The 24,298-nt window shown below is 35.2% G+C and overlaps 1 protein-coding gene across 2 annotated transcripts in view; it reads right to left on the bottom strand.

The window, feature by feature from the left end:
- The window catches only part of LOC135842525 (uncharacterized), a 257,307-nt gene that overhangs the window by 19,923 nt on the left and 213,086 nt on the right, over positions 1–24,298 (bottom strand). For both annotated transcript variants that reach the window (XM_065360027.1, XM_065360026.1), the window contains exon 4: positions 11,355–11,596. In XM_065360027.1, coding sequence (XP_065216099.1) covers positions 11,355–11,596 — 242 coding nt within the window. The remainder of the gene's footprint in view (positions 1–11,354; positions 11,597–24,298) is intronic.

A 24,298-nucleotide genomic window follows, 5' to 3' on the forward strand; every position in this document is an offset into this window, starting at 1 on the left:
TTTGAAAGTTTTCAAGCCAAGACCGCAATATGCATTGCTCGATACAGCATGCAGCTGACTTGGGAATAGTATTTGATTGATTATCGTATCGATCTTTTTGTTTTCAATATTTTCCATATATTTTACTCGTAAGTATACCTACAGTTTTTTAAATTGCTACCTACAAAGAATTAGATTAACAGTTTTGGACTTGGGCAATGTTGGAAAAAAAATAAACCAGAGCCTTAGTCTTATAATAGCATAATCTTGGTGCAGACATCAATTTTTACATCTTTTTAAATATTTTTCAACTTTGGGCGTCTCATACAAGAAGACCCAACACTATTTGGGGGACCGAAGGAGGGGTTTTCTTGTGTGCTAATTTAAAAACATTTTGTCCATTGAAAAATTTTCAAAAAATTTCTACACACATCAATTTTTCACTTTTTAATATTTTTTTCAAATTTCGAGGGCTCTATACAAGATTTGGGGATCTAACGAAGGTTTATATTCTTGAAAAGGGGCTTATGTATTGTAGAAAAATTCTAATGCGGAAATGAGACATTTTCAAAACTTTTTCCTGATTTTGATTAATTCGCATTATTTCCAACTTTGAGGGACTGCTAACTATAGGAGTCCGATGTGGTTTGAAGGACCAGAGCAGGGCCGTTGAGAAAGAGGGGCAAAGAAGGCAGTTTGCCCCGGGCTCAGGCTTTGTGGAGGGGCTGGCAAAAAACAAGCCTGCGGTGCAAAGAAAACCAGTTTTTTTTAGGTAATTCTCAAAACACAAATTTTCAAAAGCTTTTGCCATCTTGTCATTTGCTGGCATGTTTTCTTTTCTTTTTCAAAATTAAAATACAAATTTTCAATAGCTTTCGCCAGCACTTGGCCTGTTCTCTTTTATTTTTCACAAATAACATAAGGTAAACTACTTACCAGTCATGGACCACTTTTTTACAATTAATCCCCAAGACATCATTTATGACCCAAAAATGATTTAAAAAAAAAATAATAATGCTTGAAGCTTCCTCTTTTACTTCAAGGTGTTCAGTTTTGAAAAAAAAAGTTGTAGTACGATAGTAGTAGGTATATTTGCTGCAATCTGTTACATGATAACATTTAGCTTCACAGGAATTAATTTCCCTGATTCCTATTTGAAATAAGGTCTAAAAAAAAAAACAGTTTTTGAAGAAGTACCAATTACGGATCATGCAAATATGAACGGAAGCGTTTAATTTTTTTTCACTCTGAGACCAGTTATAGTACTCTGAGAACCACATTAGAAAACTTTCATCATCAAAGTTTACAAAATAATATTGAAGTTGAAAAACTACCAGTTGTGGACTAGTCTGCAATGGGTACCTGGCAACCCTATTGAAATTAAGAAATTATTCATAAAAAAAAATATATATCTAATACCATTTGCGGATCAAACCAATTGCAGACCAAAACTGAATTTCACAATTTGAATGTTTATTCACCAGAAATGAAAATATATGTGGTATGCAACATACTTGTAAATACATAAGACCTTGGCTTATAATCATCAATTTTGAAAACATTACAGCAATAATTTCATGTTTGAACATTGTCATTCTACCAAAAAGCGCCTAACATAAACCTAAAATCCGCAAAAAAGTAGTTCTTGGTACTTCCAGCATAGCACAAGCGATGCCAAGGTCGATGGAAAAGACAAGATCTCGAATCTGTCACTTATCAACACGACATTTGTTGACAACAATGTCAATAAATGACAAGTGAGTAGTTGATATCAAAATCGACTGTCGTCTCCCTTCATTTTTTGTCTCAACAAGGTCTTGACATTGGTGTCATTTTTTTGAGTCTAAAAGAAGCAAATTTTGATTGAAAAATGTGGGAAATGTGTCCAAAACTCTTTTTTTGATTCAAGTAAAATCATTCTCAAAAGTAGTTCACCCTAAAAAAAAATTTTGAAAGAAAAAAAGTTGCCCTGGGCAGGGATTGAACCTAGGTTGCCATGCACTTCTGTCACGTTCTCTAACCACTAGACCATTGCCACTGTTGAGTGGAGAGGCCTTAAAAGAATATTCAGTCCATCTTTTTCTGGAAAATTTTTCTTATTGTATTGTTGACTCAGACATCGACAAATGAGTCGTCAACACTTTGAAATTTTTAAAAATATTTTATATGTAGATCTTGTAATTGACATCAACTTCCTCATCAATATTAACCAGATGATTGATGTCAATTACAAGATCTACAGAAGAATCTACTCGATGACGACATTATGTAGATACTTTTGTAGACCCTACCCAGTTGGGTGAAAATCTGCCCTTCTGCCAATAAATACGCGGTAAAGAGCAGTTTAATTGGCGTTTTATACTTCAACGCGACTTTCAACTGCTGCCATGCAGCAGATTTTACAGTTTTCAAAATCGCGCTTCAATTCACGGGCGTAATTTGAAGCGACTTTTTAGGTTGTCACATTTTCTGCACAGCAGAAAAAAATTTCTTCTGATAAACATGCCACAAGAATATTTTGTAGCATATTTTTATCACGTAAAGCCGCTACGCTTCTAAATTATGTGGTGTATTTTTGCACGTTGAAAAACCCAGCCACAAAAATACGCTACACAAATATTTCGTAGCATATTTATTCGCATATTTGCTGAAAAACGCGCGTAAATGGGGTATTTTGCGCGTGTTCTTCAGCTTAGTATAAATTTTTAGTCACTTCTACCAAGTGCTCTGGTGGCGTAGGTAGCAAGGATTCTGCTCACAGATCTGGGGACTCTAGTTCGATCCCCGCTGGTGCCAAAAAATTTTTCAAGAATATTGATCAATGGCAGATTTTTACATGTAAATAAAATATGCGCCGATTAATGGGCAGAAAAAGCATTGGCGGAAAGTGTTAAATCTCCTGCCCGCGTTTTTATGTCGCGTAAGAGCAGATTTTCACCCAACTGGGTATAATCGATATCCAAATTCAGGTCGTCTTGTCAATGCCAAAGTTGATAACAATTATTAAATCGACAAAAGTAACTATACAAGATCAAAATTTTGTAGATGCTTTTGTTGATCTTGTAGTCGACATCAACTTCAGATCAACAAAACAACTTAAATTTCAATATCAATCATTGGACTACAAAGGTATCTACAATATATCGAAATCTTGCACATGACTGTAGATACAAACGTAGACAGCTATGACGACCATCAGCATTTTCATCATTGTTTTCAAAAAAAAGTGACAATTTTTAATCAATCATCTTAAATGTAGTTAGATTAACCCCTTTGTGGATAATCTTCCATCTTTTTTCAATCAACAATCATGTAAAATCATGTCGATACTTTTGTCGAGGCCACTGACGATCTCATCAGTGCTACCCTGCTACGCGGGTTAGCTTCACACATAGAAACCAAATGTTTGTCGAGTATACTCTTAGGATCGATGTAATTGAATTGATTAAAAATCCTTGTACAAATTTAACAAAATTTTTGCCAATAAAGGAGGGGCTATACTGAATTTAACCATAAACTTAAACTTAACCCTAGAAGTTAAACAAAGGCAAATTTTAGGTTAACGGGCATTAAATTCAGTATAAACCAAGCTAAAGTATTGGGACGTAGAATAGGTATGGAGCGCTAGTGTGCATATTGTTGAGTAGGTAACAAAAAGGTGAACAACAAACGTCGACAACCAATCACAACATTATTTTGTTCAGATATAAATGGTTCCATTTGTTCTTGAGGAGGGCAGAGATGATGGCGGAGGGTTTGTTGTTCACCTTTTCGCACCTTTTCAATTTTGTCACCAGAGTTCAGCCACTCTGTGCGCTACGTCCGAATAAGTTAAGGGAATACGTAAGTATACCCTTAAATTCAGTATAGCCCCTCCTTTACAAACACACTGAGCACACTGATAACACCCAACATCCAAAGACCATGCATTTCTAGGTTGGCTACACTCAAGTTCTCTCAAAATACAAATTCTCAAAAAGTTTACACCCTCATTTTGCTGCGACTTGTCCTCTCTTTTTTCAAAATCAACTTCCTTAAAAAAACATCGTTTTTAGGTCTCTCGAAATCAAATTTTCAAAAAAGTTCGCCTGGGCCCCCAAAAATCCAAAACAGAAAATGAAAATTTTTATAAGTCATATAAATAATACCTGGACATTAATTGGCAACATTGGTATTTTTTCCCTATACCAGTCGGCAAATTTTCAGTCGAACACCCTCCCTCCTCCCTCTCTTAAAACCCTCTACATAGTTTCGTTCTTGGAGAGGGAGCCAAATTACGTATATTTGCCCCGGATCCGCATTGGCTCTCGAAGGCCCTGGAGCTGAGAAAGTTTTTTCTTGAAAAGGGAAATATTTGAAAGAAATTCTGACGCAGAAACAAAGATTTTTGATAAATTGATTTTTTTGTGATTTTTTTAAATTTTTTTCAACTGATGGAGGTGGGGGCTACTGGCACCACTTTTTTTTGCAGATGGAAAAAAATAAAAAATAGGTAATACCAATAAAATCATCCTCACAATTTATTCATTTCCCTTTCTTATCCTCAATCAGGTCACAAAATACCCCCATCAAACCAGACACGACGCTAATAAACAGAAGGAAAAAAATCTCTACACGGAATTTTCCACTTTTCCAACTGATCGCCTCGATAAACACACACATGACGAACAGCTTATTGTACATCGTATATTGTGCTACACAAAATCTGCAAAGGCTCGAATCACCCTGGCTCGTGTCACGTGTCACGCCACATACTACATAAAAACCCGATAGATAGATACAGATAACAACCGGAGCATAAAAAAAAAAAAAACACAAGCAAAAAATAATAGAAACCAACGAATACATCGCGACAAGTATCTAGACGGTACGAGTAAAATCGCAATTGTTCCGCGCTATCTGCGACAATACGTCGTATTCTATCGTAGCTCTATACCTACTTATATCGTAGTACATCTCAATGACGATGATGCTTTAAATCTCCAAAATATAAGAACAATGCGTGGTGTACACGAGTAAAAAACATGCTGAAAAAGTCGTTTCGAGTTTATGTCACTAGCATCTATCTATCTCGTATACTCGTACATAGTATGGGCATAACCCCGACAACAGCCTTATAAACATACCACCAATAAGGAAAATGAAGCTTTTATACGATTCGGCTGACGAGAGAGCTTTTTTTTTTATTGTTCGTCTATACGTCTCATGCCCATTCTCCTGCACTTCTCCTTTCGTCCATACTCTTATGCGTGGTATAAAACGTCACACATTCTCGTACCAATTTTCGAACCAACTCATACCATAGTACACTACATACTACGTACAAAACGTACTACACAAGGCCCTAGAAATGGAAAGTTTTTTTTTGCTTTCTTGCTTTCTTACATATTCTACGATTCTACGACCGATGACGACGACGACGTGACTATTCTATGCTGGATTGCGATAAAAAAAAGAAGTACTTTTTCATTCGAAAAGCGACAAAAAGTCCAAAGAGCGGTAGAGAAATGGAAATTGAAAACGACGAATCGATATATACGTCTTGTACCTGCTTTAATTTTCAACGTAGGTACGTGAAAGGTATTACTTTTTATGAGAGGGCATCTGGTGTATTCGTGAGATGCGTTCTCGTATATGTGTGAGTGTATGTTTTTTCGAATCAAGTTCGAGATGTGTGCTTGTACTACGTTCGACCGAGCAAGGATCAAGGATGAATTGATGATAAAAGAGGGTACCCCTACCATGTACCATCTTCAAACGAATTTGGTGTATGTTTTGCCAGAGTATTAGGTAATGTAATTTTATATAGTATACGAGTAAAAAGAAAAGCTAGCAAAGGGAGAAGGCAGGAATCGAGTCAATTTATTCACCCATCTAATCAAATTTTACTCCAAACAACGCCAAACTTGTTACTGTCTATGAGGCTGCAGGGGAAATTTTTTGCGAATTTAATAGGTACGTGTTTGTTTACTTTAATAATAAGGCTTTCTGTTTTTCCAGGGGATGAGAGGGATGAAGTGAAGCTGAAACGACTTTTTTCTTTTTTGAACATACTTATATTTTAACACTGTTTGTTAAAATTACGATGTACTGGTCTGGGGCAAGGGTACCCTACCTGTATATAATATCGTATAACCGTAATGCTTTTAAAGAGAATAATGTGAATAATTCAGCGAAAATTACCAAGTTAAGATTTCAGTTGGTACACGTTTATACTTAATATGCAACTCAATTAACGTCTATGTACATTTTACTCGTAGTTGATGGCGGTACATGCCATGTAATCTGCATAATTATGGTATATTTACGAGAGTAAGTACTTCGAGTACAACACGGTGTTTCGTAAAGAAAATTCTCGTATGAAAATCTGAGATCGGATTATTTTGGAAAATTTTGAAGAATTTTTTTTCTTTTAAAGAGGGTCATTCCAACTCAATTCGACCAACGTTTTTGGGTCATGTTCTTCGATTTCACTTAAATTTTTTTTACAATGACTAATCCACCCAATTATAGTAAGAAACCTGCATTCAAGGGGGCTTCAATTATTTTCACATTGTCTCGAGGTATTCAAATTCAACAGCGCATACCTCCAAAGCTAATGATGCTTTAATCAAAACTGATTTCACAGTTCGAAAGGGCACTGCATTTTGAAATTTTCAAAAGTTGAAAGTTGAACTTTCAAATCGAAAGTTCAAATTTCGAAATGGCACTACAAGACAAGTGAGAGCTATCATTTGAAATTGTGAAAAAATTTCCATAGATGAAACTTTTGATGCTTTTTTGAAATATTTAATTTTCAAGATGGGATCTTTTAACTGAAGGGGAGCACCCCATCCTCCAAATTTAGGCGAAACTTTCAAAAAAAAAGTCTGGGGCATGTCATATATTAAACTGTATGTTTTTGGTGACGCTGAACACGAATATGACGTCAGATTTTTTATTGGACCTCATGTACGGCCTGCAGCACCTCCCCAAAGGGGTAAAAGTTTAAAAAAATGTTTTATTGTTCGTGCGACACATGAAATATAGTATGTTTTTGATGACGATAAACAAGAATATGACATCAGATTTTTAATTAGATCCCATCCACGGCCCCCAACACAAATGAAACATTTTTTTTGGACTGTTACCCATTAGGGGAGGTTCTAGGGACCATGGGTGAGGTCAATTTGAAAAACTTTAAAGAGTTTACGTACATTTGAGCCGATTTTTGGAGTGACACCTCAAGAGTGGTTTTTTGACCAGCTTTTTTCAAAATAAAAAAATCCAAAAATTCAAAAGATAACCGTTTGAGAGGAAATTTTTGAAATTTGTGCGAATCGCTGTATTTTTTCAAGAACTAACTCCCGGAGCGCAAATTGTACCATTTCCAGCCGTTTTGGAGCGAGAATGACACCTCACAAAACCACTCTTGAGGTGTCACTCTCAAAATCGGCTCAAATGTGGATAAACTCGTTAAACAGGTCGAGTGTAATATACAACTCGATTTTTAGCTGCCCAACTGCATATTCACGCCTTCTGGAGCAAATTCAAAATTCTGGAGAAATTGAAAAATCGCCCTGGAGGCTCCAGAATGGCGGGAAATCGTAAACTTTTGATTTGGGAGGTTAGTTTTGGACAAAATACAGCGATTCGCGTGAATTCCAAAAATTTCCACACAAACAGGAAACTTTTGATTTTTTGGATTTTTTAATTTTGAAAAAAACTGGTCAAAAAGCCACTTTTGAGGTGTCATTCTCAAAATCGGCTAAAATGTGGATAAACTCGTTAAACTGGTCGAATGTCATATACATTTCGATTTTTAGCCGCCTAACTTCATATTTACGCCTTCTGGAGCAAATTCAAAATTCTGGAGAAATTGAAAAATCGCGCTGGAGGCTCCAGAATGGCTGGAAATGGTAAAATTTGGATTTGGGTAATTGGTAATTAATATTAGTTTTGGGACTTATTTTGACCATTTTTACTGATCAATGTTGTAGCCTACTTCTAAAAAAAGCATAAATCGTCAAAAACAGGGTTAGTTTTAGACAAAATTCAACGACTCGCGTGAATTTCAAGAATTTCCACACAAACGGGAATCTTTTGATTTTTTGGATTTTTTAATTTTTGAAAAAGCTGGTCAAAAAACCACTCTTGAGGTGTCACTCCCAGAATCTGCTCGAATACAGATAAACACGTTAAACAGATCGAGTATAATACACAACTCGATTTTTAGCTGCCCAATTGCATATTCACGCCTTCTGGAGCAAATTCAAAATTCTGGAGAAATTGAAAAATCGCGGGGGGGCTCCAGAATGGCTGGAAATGGTGAAATTTGGATTTGGGTAATTAATATTAGCTTTGGGACTTATTTTGACCATTTTTACTGATCAAGTACGTACTTTTAAAAAAAAGCATAAATCGCCAAAACGGTCAATTTTGAATTTTCAAAAATTCGCCAAAAATCTAAAAATGAACTTGGGCAGCTGAAAATTTGGTTTTGGGGATTTTAGACTATGCTCTTTCCAAAAATCGTGGTCCCGTTCAAATCGGAGTGTGACACCTCAAGAGGTTCCCTTGTAAGGTCATGTTCGTGTTCAGCGATATCGAAAACATATATTTCAAGTGTCACACGAATGAAACCATTTTCTTGACTTTTACCCCCCTTTGGGGAGATGTTGAGGGCCGTGAATGTGGTCCAATAGAAAATCTGAGGTCATATTCGTGTTCAGTGTCACGAAAAACATACAATTTGAAATATCACATGCCCCAGATAGATTCCATCTCGAAAATTAAATATTTCGAAAAAGCATTAAAAGCTAGCTATTACTCACAGCGTCATTTTGAAATTGGAACTTTCAAATTTGAAAGTTCCACTTTCAACTTTTGAAAATTTCAAACTACTTAAAAAGTTCAAAATGCAATATTCTTTCAAACTGTGAAATTAGTTTTGATCAAAGTATCGCAGCTTTGGAGGTATGCGCTGTTGAAGTTGAGTACCTCGAGACAATGTGAAAATATTGGGAGCTCCCCCTCAACCCATCCCTGAGGGGGCTGAGGCCAACTTATTTGCGGGTTTTTCACTTATTCGGTGGTTAGACATTCTGAAAAAAATTTGAGCGAAATCGAAAGACGTGACTTTCAAAATCGCATCGATTTCTAGTCAATCTAAAATCTCCAAAAAAATTTAAATTTTGCAGTCCAGTTTAGGGGGAAAATAGAAATCGATCATATCTCGAACCAGTGGCGTGCCAAACCAAGGCGTGTCCCAACCCCCAGCCCCCTGCCCTCAATCTTTCGACAGAAAAATTTTGCAGAAAAGTTGGTAATTTTTCGAATATGAATTGGGCGAGTTATATTAGAATGTTGGAAAAAATTTGTGTAAGCCAAAAAATGGGGGTTTTGCTCTTGAATTACCTATAAACTTTCAAAAATTTTCGTCTTCGCTTGGCTCGGGCCAGATATTCTCGTTTTCAATTCTCTGACCAAAGTTGGACAGTAGAAAAATTGACTTCTCACATAAGAATAAGGTCTCTTTATTCCAGTAAAAACTGCCAGAAATTCCCAACTTTTGCTAAAATAGTTTTTTCAAGTCTTTTTTTCGGTCAAAAGTTCTCTAATTTTTGCCAAAATTGATTCCTTTTGAAAACATGAAATTTTGTCCTGAAAATATGAAGAATTTTGAATTTTTGAAAGATTTTGCTTTTGCTTCGCTCAGATCTTATTCCTTTTTTTAAAAAATGTTATCATTTTCTGAAAGCTAAAAATGTTGAAGTCACGAAAATAACTTCTTGCGTTGAGAAATAATGTCGTTTTGTGTTTCAAATTAGGTATCAATTTTTCATAGCTTTCGCCCTCGCTTCGCTTAGACTATAGATACCTAATTTTTCTTTCCCTTGCTTTGACCAATGTTATAGTAGCCTGGTGGGTGGAAAAATCTATGTCTGGTTTATGAAAAAGGGGTTTGGAGGGGCAAAGGAGTGCATTTAAAGTCCGGCCGGAGTATCGTTGGAAAGTTTAGGGTTCATTGCACACAAAACCACAAAAAAAAGATATCGATATTCATTTCCATTTTTTCATATGGAATGGTATCTATCGCTCAGTGGGTCACATTTTTGTTTCCAACTCCACTTTCAAAAATTTGTTCGAATCGCATCCAGCCAATTGGCTGGAACATTCTGTTGGGGGGGGGGGGGGGGGAGGAATCTCCGATAAAAATTTGGGGAAATCTGGCGAATAAAATTGAAAAAATTTCAATCTCTGCCTTCCATTCTCCCCCTTTCCCACGCTACATCACCTCGTCACGCCTCTGTCTCGAAATGGGAACTCAATATTCACAACTTTTATATATGTATGTAATTTCAACTACATAATGACTATATTTTCCTGAAATTTCGTCATTTTTTGGTAATTTTCAACAATTTGTCGGTTTCAAGATATTTGTATGGCCTTTTCAACAAATTTTTGTAATATTTTAGCAACCCAATTTTTTTCTGAATTGTGCAAAAAAATCAGTAAATTTTCGATGGTTTTGGTGCTTTTTAAAAATTTCATGTCATTTTCAGTATATTTGTATTTTCACAATGTTTCAAGCTATATTCTTATTACATTTAGCGAAATTTTCCAAAAATGTCGTCAATTTTTAGTGATTGTTAATAATCTTGTTGATTTTTGATTTTGGCCTAGTTCTAGCTAAATTTAGGCAACACTATTTTCGTTGGTTATTGCACAAGTACCTACCTACGAGTATTTAAAGTTATGCCATTTTCAAAATGTTTTTACGATGTTTCGTGCAATTCAAACTATCAACTGTTTCCATAATTTTTAATACGATTTTCAGCTAAATGTTGTCCAATTTTTCGGAAACTTTATCATTTTTTTTTTGTTGACAATTATAAAAATAAATTTTTTACTTCCATTTCCTTGACTTATTCGGACTCAAAAAAGAAAATTTTTACAGAAAAATCCAACTTCTGAGAACAATGTTGACTTTGATATCAAAATTTTTAAAAACATCAAAATTTTACAATTATTATTTTGAATAAAAAATTGAAATTGATAATCTTGAGGCAATAGGGATATTTGAGACCCACAATGAGCTGAGAAGGAGAGGAAATATGGATCAGTTCTGAAATTATGAGTCACCTCAGAAATGATGAAAAAAATCCCCCTTCACAGCCTCTCCCTCCGTCCACTCCAAGACCCTTACACCATAAACATGATTGAAGCATTTACCTACCTCAATGCATTATTTTTTAAAAATTGCAATTTTTTTTAAATTGTTGCATTGACAAAAAAATACTAAAATTTAATTTTTATAACCAAAACAAAAATATTCCTCTGGCAGTCTACATACATGTAATTATATTTACTAATATTCATGTACACAAACTCACCTGATGGGCGATTCGGGCGCTGGATACGCGTACGGATTGACATCTCTGGCAGGCGATTCGTATCTATGCCATCCGGTTATATTACCATAATAACTAATGCTATTTTCGGGTGTAACTTCATTCTCGGCGAAACTATTATATTTAGCGTTCACATTATTGGCCTGGTTGACGAGACCGTTTTTCGTATGTAATTGACATTTCGACAGCACCGGTAATACGCTTATGTCATTCTTTTCCAAAACCTAATCGTAAACAGAAATCACATCGAGCCATTAATCGAAATTATCTATACAATATCTACAGTCAGTCGCTAATTGTACCCTTCTATTATACATAGATATAGGTAGATACCAGGTACCTTATATACGAGTACAAAAATATAATTCAAACAATAAAAGCATCGCGCATATCCATTGTATAACGCTACGTCAAATTGTCTGCGTAATTAAAAATTTCAATCACGAATGCAAATCGAATAACTAACAAAAAAAAAAAAGACCATTGACTTGTAAATTGACGGTAAACATATTGTTGGCAAGTGTAAATAAAATATAGTGTTCTTCTCATCGTTCACGATTTTGTTTCTTCTTTTTTTTTTTTTTTTTTTTTTTTACAACCAACGAACTGTGCCAGAATTCATTATCGTGCTTAATGTAATCAGAAAAAAATTCTACAATAGGAAAATATAGTTCGCGTGTTTAATATTCGCAGCTCAGCCTAGCTCAGGCCAGGCCAACCCAAGCAGTGGCGTTTTTTTCGTAATAAAACGAATTAACCAATTTATCAGCCTGTTGGGTGGTTTCGTGAACAGTGAGGGTAAGTTTGGCGGAATTTATTACCTGTATATAAAATCTACATACCTACTCGTAATAGAGATTTTATCAAATCGTAAGATTTTTACTTTAGATGGAGTTGTTAAGTTATTTGTAACGAGATCGGCGACTAAACTGGACTGGAGGGTAGGTTCAGGGTACGTGAATACGATCAGATTATCGTGGGTGTTTTAATTGAAACGGTTATACTACATTTTAAATGCTTATAAAGTAGCATATAAGAGTGTGTAGTTGTAACTGACACGAGCGAGTTTGAATTAATATACGAACGAGTACGATTGAAATATCGTGTAAAGGTATCCACCTTATTCGTTTCGTTCCGAAAGGATGTCTGGTCGGGTGAAACTTTTTTTTTCTTTCAAATGGCTGAATTTTATTGCAACGAAAGGCCTTCGTGCATTTGTAATCGTGTAATATCGTTTTGTATACGACAAATACGTAAATATATAGGTCACTTTTTGTCCCACATCCTACGCCAACGGTCGAATTTTTTTTTCGACGAAATTTGGCTGTTGAGGAAATTATGTTAGTCGTGATGAAAGGAAATAGGTCAGAGAAATTCGTCTGAAATTTTGGTTGAAAAAATGGGTAGAAGACCCAAAAACTCTTCCCTCTCATTCACTCTTAGAAAAAAAAAAAAAAAAAAAAAAATGAAAAAACACGAGGAATCGCAGACTGGGTCGATACATAAGAAATTTTTTGTCATTCCAAACGTAATAAAATTGAAATGGAGCAATTTTTCAATTCAAAAAAATATAAGAGAGTAATTTTTATTCAAGTGTAGGAGTTAATAGTTTCACTTTTTGAATTTGAGAAAAATTCTTCAGCAAAAATAAAGAAAAATTTGGAAAATTGTAATGATATGTATCAGAGAATCTGTGGAATTTTCTTCTAAAATTCATTCAGAACCTTCAGGTGTTTAACTACTATGACTCAAAATCGTGATGAAAAATCACCAAAATGAAAGAGAATTTGAAAGTTTACAAAAACATTGCCAACATTTAATTAGATATCATCAATTTGTCGTAATAATTTGGAATATCACAAAAATTTCTAAAATTATCAAGTACCTATGTAGAAAAATTGTTGCACCTGAAGAGTGATAAGTAAGAAATTTGATAAAATTCACCCAACGTTGTCATAAAATGTGATGAGTAAATTTTTTTAATAAAAGCATCACAAATCACAAAATTGAAGTTCAATTTTTCAAGTCGAGAAATTTTAATATCGTTGTTATTTTTAAATCACGTTTATAAGTTTTGAAACAAATACCTAATATCATGAATTTTTCAAGAATTTTCGTCGAATTTATCATGAAAATTTTGGAATTTTTAGAATTTATAAAACCTACCTATTCTCATGATTTTTTGAAATTTTTACACCGTCCTAAGTACAAAAATCAATTCAAATAGATTCCAACCATACTTGATTCGTTTTGAAGCTTCCAGCAACTTTTGAACATCATGCTTTTATAGGTACTACTTTGAAACAACCTTGGAAATGCATTTTTAATTCACTTTGGCAGCTGGGAAATTCATCTGCTAGCCTTGATACTAGCTTGAAAAAGGTTAAGGAATCGATTCAGGGGAAGAGGAGGTCATCTTCAGGAAATAGTTGGAAATTTATAGCAGAACTTGATATGTACTTTGGATTTTAAAAATAAATAAATAAATAATAGAAATTTCAGTTTTGCGACTTATTTTTAAAAAATGTTCAACCGTTTGTTTTGTATTTGCATTTATCAGTCCTACTCGACTCATAATTCATTCAGCTGCAACTCGACGCGATAAGATGAAATTTCCAGCAGCTGAAGTTGATTATAACGGGGGGGGGGGGGAGTCAACTTCAGAATGAAGATCAATTTTGTGATTTTTTTTAAATCCATATATTTATTCTTTTTGAAAAAAATCAAAGCAGATATAAAACCACAATTTTTGCCATTTTCAAAACTTTTCCCAAAAATTGCAAAATCAATTTCAGCAGCTCAAAATGAACCTCTCGACATTTCCACCTTCGATTTGAACAAAAGCTACAATTTTTGGAAAAAGCATGATCAGAAACCTTTACAGCCAAAATTTCATGGGCCAATTTCCACGTGAACATTTCTGAGTTTTGTTTTTGTTTTTGTTTTAATCAACACATTTTCAATGATAGGTACCTGCAAAATACTGATCAAAAATTCCACTCGAAGTGTCCTCCAAGGAATCAGCTCAAATGTGGATCAGTTCATTATAAATAGGTTGAGAATGAGCCACAACCCGATTTTCAACAGCCCAAATTAATTCCCACGCTTTGTAAGGAAATTTTGAAACAGCTGAAAATGGCTTTGGTGGCTCCAGAATTTCCAAAAATTGCTAATTTTGGATTTGGAAGTTGGTTTTGGCAAAATATTTGCCCATTCTTGAACTTTCAAAAATTTCCCTGGGAACAGAAAAATTTTAGTTTTTTGAACAATTTAAACAAGTATTGAGATCAAAAGAACGTAATTGAGAAGTCCAACTAGAAACCAGCTCAAATGTGAAAAATCCGTTCAAGTAGGTCAGAAATATGAGCAAGAACTCGATTTTTAGCTGCCAAATTGATTTCCACGCCCTTTTGGAGGAAAATTTAAAATTCAGGAAAAATCGAAAATCATGCTGGAGGTTTCAGAATGACTTGAAATTGTGTAACTTCATGTGCGGTGGGGGGGGGGGTAGTCAAAAAACTAATTAGGGCAGCTGAAATTTTGATTATGAGGCTTTTCAAACGATCAAAAGGGTACCTCTACCTACCTACCAAGTGAAGTTACAGAAGATGCTAAAATTTATTTTCGGAGGCTCATATGGGCATAATATGACGTAGAATTGGTAGTTTGTGAGGTAGCAGTGGGGGGGGGGTGGTTGGTTGAAACAGAATAGGTAATTATTCGATCGGGTTCATTTTATTTAAAAATTATATATACATTCCATCATTGAAAAATATTTTTAAAAATACAAAAGCAGGACAATTTCTCAAATTTTATATTCGAATGGAAGAAGGAGAGGTTCAATATCCCCTACCTATCAATTTTTTTCATAATGCTTAAGAAAGCATTTCGATTTTAGTATGACACAGAAGTAGTGCCCGGTGGCTTTCATTTCTAAGTGGAAAGAGCTATTTCGCTGATCGGATTTTGAAACCGGTTCATTAATTTGCAACCAGTTATCAAAATTACCTAAAAATGGGAGATCGAGAAAAAAGCTTGAAACAAAAGTTGCAGAGCGTGAAAAATTACACAATTCTGTCTAATCACATTTTGAAACCGGTTCATTGGTTCGTGTTTAGCAACCGGTTTTTGACAATCACCTAAAAATTGAAGATAGAGAAAAATGCTTGAAACACAAGTTGTAGAGCGTGAAAAATTGAACCATTTTTGCTGACTGGATTTTGAAAGTGGCTAATTAACTTACAATCAGGTAACTTTTGATAGCTTGCTGTGATTTAATGAACCGGTTTCAAAATATGATCAGCAAAAATGGTTCAATTTTTCACGCTCTACAACTTTTGTTTCAAGCATTTTCCCTCTATGTATCTTCAATTTTTAGGTGATTGTCAAAAACTGGTTGCTAAATGCGAACCAATGAACAGGCTTCAAAATGTGATTAGACAGAATTGTGTGATTTTTCACGCTCTACAACTTTTGTTCCAAACTTTTTTCTCTATCTGCAATTTTTGGGTATTTTTTGTTAACCGGTTGCAAATTAACGAACCGGTTTCAAAACATTCATATCACGTTTTTGTCGCCTTGGTGTGTAGAATACATTGCGCCAATAAAAACCAGTTTGAATTTTTTGACCAAACCAGTTTTTCAATTTGTAGACACCCTGTGCATGGGCTTAAAATTTTCTAGGTTGCTTTTGAAAGCCCTTATTTTTCCCTACTCAACGCCGCTTCATTCATCTCTCTAGCTCTTTTCACTTAGAAATAAAAGCCACCGGGCACTACTTCTGTGTCATACTGTAGATATATATTTGAGAAAAGGTTGAAAAATCGCCATCAAGAAACAGCTTTTATGAAAAATTCGTCAAAAATTAAAAAATAAATGTTTAGCTTCTGAAATTTGGGCTAAGGGGATCTCAGAAGAAAATTCTATTTCAGTGTAGCTTGATTTCGTTCAAATCAGAAAGTGGTGGCCACCTAAGGCAGAGTTTAGAAAATCCGCCAGGAATTAGTTCAAAATCCGGTAAAAAGAACATACATTTTCACAAATTCTGATTTTGAATAGGTACCTAATTAATTAATTATAAATGGAACATATTTTCAAAATCCATAATCAAGACGTACAGTGTAGCTATAGTGAATGTTGTACGAGTTTGTAGATGGTTTAACTTAATATACATTTTTCAACTGGTGAAAATGTGTGCGAGAACCATTTATGATTGTGACAATCATAAATGCCAATGATCCGATGCTTAGAAAATTTCGAACGTGAAGGTGATTCCTTTCGCCAATTCAAAAATTGAATCGTCTTCAGATGAATCTTCTGAGGAAATCCAACACAATGCATCAGATTGAAACGAAAAAATTCGCAGGTAATATGAGATATGTACCTATAGTAAGTATATGGTGAAAATGACAACAAATAAATGCAAAAAAAAAACGAAGAAAACGATTTTTATTCAGCATTTTCTTACACACGTCAGTCTTTTGGTTATTTTTTACGTATTTTTGGTGTGGATTACATATTTCGAAAATCTACGATCCTGTTACACTATTCACATCTAAAAAATTTAACACCAAAATTACCAAAAATGATGGCTCTTTTTTTTGATAGGTACTCGTAATTGAAAAAAGCTTCAAGCTGAAAAAAAAAAAACGAAATAGGTATCTAGATACAGCAAAATCATAGTTCTATAGCTCTGTTTTCCTCGACACTTTAGTTTGAATCCAACGAAATAAAATCGTGTTTCGATGGCCTAATTCAATGCACATCTAATCGAGTGACGTGTCTCTGGTGTTGCTCAGAGCAGCGTCCTCGTCTTCAATATAACTATCTAACCGCTTACCATTAAAGCCATAGCTATATCTTCGTACGATAAGTTCGTTTGCATATCGTACATCAGACATCACCAAAGGTTTGTTCTGAGAGAACAATTTTTGAAAACGTATTTAGCAAACAACAAAATTTATAAACGTATATGCAGGGAACGCTTATTTGAGAAATGAGATCTACTAAGAATTTGGGTTTGTTCGCGTTATGCGACGTCTTGGTTGCTCCAAAACCATTATTTTCCCGTGTCTATGGCGTCGATTGAAGAAATCTATAGTTGAATCAGAAAGTTGTTGAATCATCGTTTCCTCGCATTTACCCCTTCAAGACTGATTTACCTACTATCCGACTCCATCATCTCAGCATTTACACCACGCTATGCGAAAATTTTGCTTTGAATATAATCCATGGCTTCTCTGTTTGGAATTTTTATTTCAACTATTTCACGGCCACGTGTTTGATTTCTGGATACACTGGCCAGACCGAATTTCAATACGAGTGAAAATATCATATTTCGGTGTCGCGGCCAATCGTAAGCTTCTACACCATGCATCAACTTATTTACCAATTGGCATTCTTCTAAAAATAACGAATGAAATCCATCGTAAGGAATTCTAACAAATGTACCAGGCACAGTTTTTACAAACATCAGCATTTGAACCTTAAATTTGGGCGATCGATTCAGCATCTTAGTCAGTACATTACCGATGCATCCGGTTGGTTGATGAGATATAACTCTCGGGTTAGCGGAACTTATGAAATTAGCTACCGAATACGTTGAAAACATACGCGATGTCAGATTTGCCAGAGATCGAAATCCATTGAATTCGAGACTGGACTGAACATCAAAGTGTTTGGTATCAAGTCCGCGAAATTCCATCATCTTTTCCAATTCCCAATCAAATATACCGTAGAAGGGGTAAATGTTATCATAATCAAACACACACGACTTATGGGTAGAATTGAGACCTGATAAGTAGGTCTCTTCTTTAATGCTCAGCACTCCTGTTATCAATGCTTTTTTAAGATACTGATTATCTTTGAAGGTTGCGACCAGGAATTTATCGAGGTGCACTAGAAAATTTGATGTTTCAGGGGTAGATTGAAAACGAGAGTCTCCGAAATAGGCAGCGTGTATAAAATGATCGAAGTCGTCAAAGACAATGACTACCATTCGGTCATAAGTAGATTTCAATATGTCACAGAGCGTCTGAATCCCGATTAGAAGTTCATCTGATACCATAACCATTATTTTATTCCAATCGTAATACTTTTCGAAAATATTGAGGTTTTTTTCTGTGATATTTTTACTGCCCAGATTCCCATCACATGTACTAAGATGGCGTAATCTCTTCATCAACGGAATCTGGAGTCGATATGCTTCGTGTATTAGCATTCTGATTGAAGAAATACCAGTTTCCATGTTTAGCTTTCCACCATGGAGTCGAATTACGGGGTAGTTGGCGAGATGTTCTTTGTTACCTTTGTACGATGATATCAAAGGGGGTTGTGGATACGTTTTGTCGATAACTTTACCATTTTCGACTATGGACCCGTTTACGAAATATTGATAAGCTGGAGATTTTTCGCGATCTAGCGGTGCACCTTCGTCATCAGTGTACAATTCGCAATAGAATGCGAACATATTTAAATTCATGGTTTTACCCCATCTGGGACTTGACGTTACCCATATTATGTCTTTATTTATATCCTGCTGTTCGTACTCGAAAATTGCTTTGATGAGTAAAGATTTATCTACCCAAAGCATTGTTTTTTTAATGAAACGATCGAATTCGGAAATGCTTGGCACAGCAATCATATAGTTTTTCAAGTTACCGAGTTCGTTTCTTGTTGATTCTTTGCAGAGTACTTGAGTTGGAGGCCAAATTTCAGCTGAGCTGGCCCATGCTAAGTTTAGTAAACATAAAGCTGCACATACCAGGAATGGTCTCCAGCTGATAAACATGCTGGACGGAATATTGAACACTACTTGTATGAAGCTGAATAAATGCCAATTTTACGCCGAACAATTTTTAAAATCAACACGATGATAAATACTGCGCACTTTCATACATCGAAATAAGTATGTAAGTACGAACAAACAATGTTTAAATTTCTTATTAAAATTTCACATTGAATGTAATTTCAAATTTTCGCGATAGGTACGAAATGAACATATTTTAGGTACCTTATACTTTCACCACCAATAAGATAATGAATGAAAAAAAATATCAATTTTTCTAGGTACTACAGATTTTCTTGATTTATCTATCTCGATAAGTGGAATGAAAGTGATATATCTGTAGGAATGATACCTACGTAATAATAAACGAAAGTTTCATCATTCATCCTAACATGTTATCCTTTTAATACTTACTTATTATTCGGAAATTAGCCGCGTCTTTTTGTAATTTCGATTTGAAAAATCATAAAATCATTTTTAATTTTTTTTTCACGTTCTTAGACAGACAGGTACTAAATTCAAGCGATAAAAAATTTAAAAATCGATTCAACTATACCCAATCTCTGAAATCTATTGGTAGCAGTTTGGAACCGATATGAGGGCTCCAGTAAATGTTGATAAGCAGGGACGAAACTAAAGGTTGGGGAAGAGGAGAAACCAAAAACATGCCGAACTACATAAGAAAAAAATACTAATTTCGCCGAATAAAACGAAAGATGAGAAAACAATTCTGCCAGTTAACATTCTACGTAGGTCTTCTTATAGCCTATCGTGACCTAAGTACAAAAAATTTCGTTTTCTGTGCTCAATTTTAAAATTCCTCAGACATGGAATTTTTTCAATGTAAAAGAGAAACAAATTAGCCCCAGCGTAGCGAGGGAAACAGCTTTCGAAAATTTGTATGTATTTTGATAAATGAAAGAGCAATGTTTTTATATGAGAGGAGTTTGATTTTCATGGTTTTAAAAATTTTAGAGTTTAATTTAGGTAAATCTGAACGAACTCAAGGGTAAAACGTTAGAAAATTTCTATTTTGATAGATGAAAAAACAATTATTTTTATTATGTGGGAAAATTGATTTTTTTTGGTTTCAAAATTTTAAAATTATTAAATGTTGTTAACTTTGAAAAAGCAACATAAACAGACCCAAATGAAGTGAAGGCAAAAGCTTTCAACAATTTTAGTTTCGAGAAGTTGCAAAATTATGATTTTGAGGATGTACCTACCTTTTAGCCCAGTCAAATAGTAGAAACAAATAGGTGAACCCAAACATTATTGCGATCAAAGGTTTTTTTGGTGAATATTGTCTAGGGTGGTATGCTGAACAGCATACTAAAAGTCCCCGCCCCTACCCCACGATCTAACCCCCCTCCCCGTGGATCAAAGGCCCCCCAAAATCAGTTTTTCGTCAAGAACTCCTGAAATATTGAATTTTGAGTAAAATGAGCTCAGTGATCATTTCATCTCCTCTCAAATACCTATCAAATGAGCTATTGACCAACTCCCTAGTCTCAATGGGGGTGGCGCTACGACCCCTCAAAGTGACGTGATTTTAATAATTTCACATTTTATGATTTGGGACTTGTAACCTGTTCTAATAGATAAAATGAAGTCAAACTTAGGGAATGGGATTCTTTTGGGAGCTAAAGTTGACCTCTGGAGTGGGAAGGGTCAAAATTGAAAATTACAGAAAGGTCATTTTTTTGGAGGGGCATAACATGACCCCAAATGTTTGAAAAGGGTCCAAAATCATGGCCATCGGACAGTACCTCATCTGTGATCAACATGACCAAATTTCAGGTTCCTATGTCATCCCCACTCCTTTTAAGATGGAAAAACCCGAAAATAGGGGCAAAATAAGGGGATTTTCACCTTAATTCCGCTTTAAATAGGGTGGGAATGACTTAGGAAGCTGAAATTTGGATATGTTGATCACAGATGGAGTACTGTCCGATGGTATGATTTTGGACCCTTTTCAAACATTTGGGGTCATGTTATGCCCCTCCAAAAAAATGAACTTTCTGTAATTTTCTACTTTGACCCTCTACACTCCAGAGGTCGATTCTAGCTTTCAAAAGAATTCCATTCCCCAAGTTTGATTTCATTTTATCAATTAGAACAGGTTACAAGTACCAAGTCATAAAATGTAAAATTATTAAAATCACGTCAGTTTGAGGGGTCGTAGCGCCACCCCCATTGAGACTAGGGAGTTGGTCGATAGCTCATTTGATAGGTATTGGAGAGGAGATGAAATGATCACTGAGCTCATTTTCCTCAAAATTCAATATTTCAGGAGTTCTTGACGAAAAACTAATTTTGGGGGGCTTTGATCCACTGTGTGGGGGGAGGGGGGTGTTTAGCTCGTGGGTTAGGGGCGGGGACTTTTAGTATGTTGTTCAGCATACCACCCTAGACAATATTCACCTAAAAAACCTTTGATCGCAATAATGTTTGGGTCAAATTGCATTTTGACTGGGCTATTTTGATGTTTTTTTGAAATATTTTTAATTTTCGAGATGGGATTTTTTAATTGAAAGGGAGCACCTCCTCCACCGAATTTGGGCAAAACTTTCAAAAAAAATCTGGGGCATGTAATATACCGAATTGTATGTTTTTGGTGACGCTATAAACCCGAATATGACGTCAGATTTCTAATCGAACCCCATCCATGGCCACCAGCACCTCTCCAAAGGGGACAAAAGTCAAGAAAATTGTAGCATTAGTTTTTCAAATTCACCTCATCCATGGCCCCCAGAACCTCGCCAAATAGGTAAAAGTTCAACTAGGGGCCGTGGATGGAGTTCAATCAAAAATTTGACGTCATATTCGTGTTTAGCGTCACCATAAACATACTATTTCACGTGTCGCACGAACAATACACTTTTTTGAACTTTTACCTCATTTAGAGAAGTACTGGGGGCCGTGGATGAGGTCCAATCAAAAATCTGACGTCATATTTGTGTTCAGTGTCCCCAATAACATGCAATTCGATATATCACATGCCTCAGATTTTTTTTGAAAGTTTTGCCCAAATTTGGGTGAGGGAGTGCTCCCCCTCCATTGAAAGATCCCATCTCGAAAATTAAATATTTCGAAAAAACATCAAATGGTACACCTATGGAATTTTTTTAGAATTTTAAATGGTAGCTCCCACTTACAGCGCCATTTTGAAATTTGAACTTCTAATTTGAAAGTTCAACTTTCAACTTTTGAAAATTTTAAAATAGGTACTTAAAAAAAGTTTAAAATGCAATTCCCTTTCAAACTGTGAAATCAGTTTTGATCAAATTACCACAGCTTTGGAGTAAGGCGCTGCTGAAGTTCAGTATACCTCGAGACAATGTCAAATTAATTGAAGTCCCCTCCACCCTACTCCCATCCCTCGAGGAGGCTGGGACCAAACTGATTGCAGGTTTCTCACTTATTGGATGGGTAGACATCGTAAAAAAAATTTTGAGCGAAATCGAAGGACATGGCTCAAAAACGTTGGTCGAATTGAGGAATGACCCAAGTACAAGTATGAAGAAAGCAGGTCAAAAAACCACTCCTGAGGTGTCTCCCCCAAAATCGGTTCAAATATGAATAGGTCGAGTATAACACACAACTCGATTTTTAGCTGTCCAACTTTATATTCACGTCTTCTGGAGCATATTCAAAATTCTGGAGAAATTGAAAAATCACGCTGGAGGCTCCAGAATGGCTGAAAATGGTGAAAGAATTTGGGGAATTGATATCAATTTTAGGACCTATTTTGATCATTTTTACTGATCAAGTACGTTAATTTTTTTTTTAAAAAAGCATAAATGATAAATCACCAAAAACAGTCAATTTTGAATATTCAAACATTCGCCAAAAATAGAAAAATGAAGTTGGGCAGCTGAAAATTTGGTTTTGAGGGTTTCAGAACACGCCCTTTCCAAAAATCGTGACTGCGTTCAAATCGGATGATGACACCTCAAGAGGTTCCCTTGTCAGAGAACTATCAAGAGGACAGTGGAGGAGGGGGAGGTAACATTTGAATCTGAAACCAGAATTTCATTTGGATTTTAATCGAAAATGAATTAATATTTTATCTAGTTACCGAGTTTATCTCATAATTAACTTGTTATCAACTTCGTAGGCAGTCGAATTAGGAAGAAGAAAAATAAGATAGTACTCGTAGAGCAAATAAGGGAAAACATGACGTGTTTTCGTAGAAGAAACACCTTCCCTACGTCACACACCGTTCACACTCAGGAAACCCTCGTTTTCTAGCTGGCTGATTCCGAAATCGAAAATATACTCGTATTTTCAGCCTATTTGAGCGTATCCTGCTCGCTGACAACTTATATAGGTACCTTAAGAGAGTTAAATAAAATATATAAGTAATTCAACCCACGAAATGTTTTTTTATAATTTACGTCAACAGCATTTTCCAATTAATTGAACTTTTTTCCTCTTTTTTAGGTATCGTACGGCGAAAACACGAAATGAGTTTTGTGTTTCTTTGTTCATAACTCGAGGCGATGACTTTTTTCCGCACTTTTTTAAACAACAGAAAGAAAAATTAAACGCTTTAGACGACTTTATACTGTATTGTAAACCTTACTGCAACGAATGCGTAAATAAAGCTATTTCAATTTGCACGAGTACGTAAAATTTTCATTTCGATGTTTAAAATTCTTCCGAGTGAGAAAGAAGCGGAGGGATTACACGTGCGCAGATGTGAAATTTTTTGACGAAATTTTCGCTGATTGAAAAAGTTTGTCGTATACAAAGAAAAAGCAACAACAACAAAAAAAAAAGGCTGCGGTACGTAATTCGACTGCTCGAGTTATTTATGTTTTATGAAATTCCACCGCGCTTATTGTTAATGTACCTATTTCGCCTTTTGTCCATGTTGTATATCGACGCCATCGAAGGCATGGAAAAAAAAATTCAAATTAGGCTTTATTGCTTCTTCGAGGTAGAATTTTCTTCCACGTAATTGGCCATTTTGGTTCGAAACTGCAAATTTATGCAGTACGTTTCGGGTCAGTTCAAGGTTATCAATGTGAGTCAAATATGTATTTTTTTTTCTCCCTCGTCGAGATACAAATAATTGACTAGAATTATTTCAGGGTATACGGGAAATATGTTGTGTTTTGTTCATATATATAAC

The sequence above is a fragment of the Planococcus citri genome, chromosome 4 (genome assembly GCF_950023065.1).
Source record: "Planococcus citri chromosome 4, ihPlaCitr1.1, whole genome shotgun sequence".
NCBI classification, from domain to species: domain Eukaryota; kingdom Metazoa; phylum Arthropoda; class Insecta; order Hemiptera; family Pseudococcidae; genus Planococcus; species Planococcus citri.